Source organism: Lissotriton helveticus, chromosome 12, assembly GCF_964261635.1.
Source record: "Lissotriton helveticus chromosome 12, aLisHel1.1, whole genome shotgun sequence".
NCBI lineage: Eukaryota > Metazoa > Chordata > Amphibia > Caudata > Salamandridae > Lissotriton > Lissotriton helveticus.
Genome location: NC_136073.1, coordinates 912,842,927 through 912,847,461, shown reverse-complemented (window position 1 = coordinate 912,847,461; position 4,535 = coordinate 912,842,927). Strand labels below are relative to the sequence as shown.

Below are 4,535 nucleotides of genomic sequence, written 5' to 3'. Positions count from 1 at the left end.
GATAGTAGAACTACCTTAAAGTCAGGGTTTAATGTCATTTTAGACTTTGTGGACACATTTACTAAAATGAGTCATTTTGTCCCTTTAACATGGATTCCATCTGCTCAGGAGTTAGCCCGCCAGTTTAGTGAACACATTGTAAAAGCTCAGGAGGTTCCTAAAATTGTGATCTCAAATAGGTGTTCCCAATTTGTATCCCATTTTTGGAAGGCCTTTATGTATGGTTTAGGAGTAGAAGTCAGACACTCCACCAGTTACCGCCCTGAGACAGACGGTCAAACTGAGAGAGATAACCACAAATTGGAGCAGTATCTCCAGTTTTTCCTTCTGGATTAAGGGGGTGAATGGTCTGAACTGTTATGGATAGCAGAATTCACATTTAACAATGCTAAGAATGTTTCTACTGGGTACTCACCTTTCTTTTTGAACTATGGACAACACCCTGACCCTTTTATTTGCCAAGAGGAGTTTGAGGTGGGTGCCATAAGGGATTTAATGTATGATCTAACTATTATTCATAAGTGATCAGAATCGAAATTAGTGAAACCTATGGTAAGCTACAAGAAAAACGCAGATAAACATCGAACGTTAGCACAAGAGTACCAAGTGCATGATCAGGTCTGGTTATAGTCTCGTCATCTCCACTTAAAAGGCAATAATACATTTCAACCCTGTTTTGTAGGACCCTATTCCATTTTGCAGGTTTGAGGGCCAGTCAATGTCAAACTGAAACTACCTCCTAATTCAGGTATTCATCATATCTTTCATGTATCCCTTCAAAAGAAAATTGTAAATAACACTAGATTATCCAAGCCTTCTGGCCCTCTTTTGTTAAATGGACATCCTGAATATGTAGCGAAGGGAATTTTAAAGTCTAAAAGAATCAAAGGAAAACGTTACTATCTTTTTGACTGGAGAGGTTATGGTCCAGAAGACAGATCGTGAGAGCCAACAGAACATTTCCATGTTCCTCAACTAAAGAGACGGTTTCACTTACAGTGTCCTCTCAAACCTGGATTGATAAATCGGTCTTTGAGAGGGGGTACTGTCAGGAATCACATCAATGTCATTTCTCTTTTTCAGCATATGAAAAACAAAAGTAAGAAGAGAAAGATCAAAGTCCTTGTAAAACCTTTCTTGATCAACCTTTGGAAAGACCTCTAGTTGGGTCTTTCCAAACTGCTGAAGTTTGTGTTTTTGCATGACCTACTGCAAGTTTGCAGAATCCAGTCTACCACATGCTACTGGCCATGACAGCTAGGCTGAAAAAAAGTCCCAGTGACACAGAAATGCAGCATTTTTAATAGTTTCAGTGTGTGTCGAGCATTGGTGTCAGGTCTAAAGTAAGCAGGCCTCACATTAGAATGTATTTCTGCAAAGGTCTTTTGGACTACCTTTCCCTCTTACCCTCTTCTGACCCGGTACAAGCCTTTGCTGATGCCAGTATCTTGTGTGGAGGCACAGTATAAGCTGTGCTCTTGATTCCATAAATGATAATCATTGTGGGTACACCAGAAGAGTTTGCTAAATAAGTTAGCAAAAATCACTGATTACGAGACACTTTACGGAATGTGATTGATTGTAATTTGTCGCATTCATTGCTGTATTTCATTCAAATAGTCCCCAAAATGTATTACTAAGGATCAGAAAGTGTGCTAATGAGATCAAAAGGTTCAAATGTGATGTCTTGTTTCCACATAGTGGGGTTCATTTATGACAGGGTTACATCACTTTTGCAGCACGCAAAGTAATACATGCATGATGCAACCCTCAGATTTTTGAAGCCATGCAAAATCACTTTGAATGGCTTTGAGTGGCTCCAAAAATCTGGAGTGATACAGAGCAAATCAATGCATTGTGCACTCTGTACTGGGAAGGAACTCCCTGGGCGTTGGTGTGGGTGTCCCTAGGCAACACCCATGATTTTGACACTTTCCCAGATTTACAAGGTTAACAAGAAATATTTTTATTTCTCCACGCTTCTTCCTATTTCTATGTGTGCTGCATTCGGCTGCACAGATGGAAAAAGTAATATGACTCCCAGGATTTTTTGCAAAAAGCAAATCCAACGTGCAACACAAGCACCCTTGCACCATGGTCCAAGGATGCCTGCGTCGGCCCTTGGCCATCAAAAGGGTGCAACTGCAACGGAAAGGACAGGAATGTGCCATATTAACTTAAATATGGTGCCATCCAGTGCTTTCTCTGTCACGCAGTGCAGCATGGTAAGGTAAGTGGCTGCGCTGCACTGCGTAACAAGCTCATAAATAAGCCACAGGGTAGGTCTGGGCAGATTTCGTGGAGTTCCGCTATGTGGAACTCCACGCAGTGGCATAAAAACTCTGCAGCGTTCTGCAAGTGGCAGAGTGCAGCACAAACTGCCATTCATGCTTATCTTCCTGCCGCTTGAGTGGAAATTCTACCCGAGTGGCAGCTCACACTTGCCAACTTACTGTTGGTAAGTGCGAGAGGGGAAAAAACTTCACTGCACAATGGAGAGCGGAGTTTTTTGCACTCCACAAGCTCCGCTGAGCAAGGAGTGCAAAAAACCCTGCAAACTCTGTGAACAGAGCGGAGTTCACTGCCCAGGTCTACCCCAGTATCTTTAGCATAACAGATCATTCCTTCAATCTCGTTATTAAATCATGAATTCAATTTTATAAAATTGTGATTCTTTCTTTCACAGAATACTATCATGGCTCCCGCAAACTGTTTAGAAAATGTAACAAGTAACAACAAATTTCTTATTCTGGGACTGCAAGTCGTTCCAAAACTGAAGCCCTTCCTCTTCCTGCTGTTCATCACCATCTACATGTTAACTGTTGTTGGTAATAGCCTCATCGTTGCCACGGTATCCATCAGTAAACGCTTATACTCACCAATGTACTTCTTTCTGGGCAATTTGTCTTTCTTGGAAGTCTGGTACCCCACAACCACTGCTCCCAGCCTGCTCTCTGGGCTACTGGTAGACGTCATTTCATTTTCCCTGGTCAGTTGTCTGATGCAATTCTATTTTTTCGGTTCATTGTTGACTAGTGAGTGTTTCTTGTTGACAGTCATGGCTTATGACAGGTACAATGCCATATGCTTCCCCTTGCATTACAGCACTCTCATGCACCATGCGTTTTGTGTTAAGCTTGTTGCCGGTGCTTGGGTTGGTGGCTTTACATTCCCCCTTGTTACAGTAAACCTACTGCAGAGATTACAATTCTCAGGTGAAAATGTGATAGACCACTTTTCCTGTGAATATGGATCCCTTCTGAAAGCAGCCTGTTCTGAGACCTCTTACATTGAAGTGTATGCTTTTATCGTGTCTTTTCTAATTTTATCAGTTCCTTTTCTGCTAATCATCTTGTCTTATGTTTACATCATGTCGGCCATTTTGAAAATCCCATCAGCCACTGGGAGGAACAAAGCATTCTCCACCTGTAGCTCCCACCTTGCTGTGATCAGTATATATTTTGGCCCACTGATTGCAATCTATGCCACACCAAAAACTGAAAGCTCCCTTAACTTAAACAAAGCCTTGTCTGTCCTTTACACTGTCGCAACCCCGCTGCTCAATCCTATCATATACACTCTGCGGAATAAGGAAATAAGAGAAACCTGGATAACGGTGCTGCACAAGACACCTTAATCCAAGCAAGCTCCGCTTACACTTGCCTTGGATATGATGCCATACTGCTAGGTATTCATACATTTTTTGTGTTTGTATTTTTAAGTAAGCTTGCCCTTTCAAGTGCCACTCACATCACATGTTGAAAATGCTATTGCAGACCTTAAATCCTTAATGTCTTATATTATTCTTTCACTAACTCTGTTTAAACACATTTTCCATCTCAATGCTATGCTGCCAAATAGCAGTTATTTACACATCCCAGTACAATTTAACATCATTAGCTATTTATATTTATGTGTTTATGTTGTAATTCTTTAGCGGGAGTACCCTGAGTTTGGTGCTAATCACAGAAGCAGATGAATGAGAAAGCAGAGCAACAAACAAAAAAAATGTGTTTTAAAATCTTTTTGAAATCGAAAAAGACATGACTCAGCACGGATAGAAAATGGAAAGTTGGTCCAGCTCTAAGTCGTGAAAACCAGGAAAGCTCAACCACCTGTGTGCCTTGGTTCACTGACCAACAAGGCTGTTGTAGACCAAAGTAGTGTGACCTAGTGGTGGTGACCCGGCGTGTCATATATAGTACACCGCCCTATAGCAATAACCAGGGCACAAGTCCTAAAAAAAAGAAAAAAGGTAGCAGGACTAACTAAGTTAGGCAGTATGAAACTGATATCATGGTGCAGGTCCTCATGGAGCATGACGTTGCATGTCATCACAGAAAATGGCATCACTACCAATCACTTCACAGAAAAAGACTTCAAAAGAAGTGACATCAGACCTTGATACCTAACACACATGTTTAGCAGTAAGTTTCAGCACATTACAATATTTAACAAATTAGATTTTACTGAGAGGTGGTGAGAAAAAAGTGACGCAACCCTGAAGCAAAATCTGGGCCTCGACTAAAACTTGT

At 41.3% G+C, this 4,535-nt stretch overlaps 1 protein-coding gene across 1 annotated transcript; it reads left to right on the top strand.

Annotated features, from left to right (window-relative positions):
* The first annotated feature begins 2,695 nt into the window (after positions 1 to 2,695).
* On the top strand, positions 2,696 to 3,637 carry LOC144798216 (olfactory receptor 6B9-like). Its single transcript, XM_078668964.1, has one exon. It carries the CDS (start codon positions 2,696 to 2,698, stop codon positions 3,635 to 3,637), a length of 942 nt encoding a protein of 313 aa, XP_078525090.1.
* The last annotated feature ends 898 nt before the right edge of the window (positions 3,638 to 4,535 follow it).

Coding starts and splice junctions, on each gene's coding strand:
- LOC144798216 (XM_078668964.1), top strand. CDS start 2,696: ATGGCTCCCGCAAACTGTTTAGAAAATGTAACAAGTAACAACAAATTT.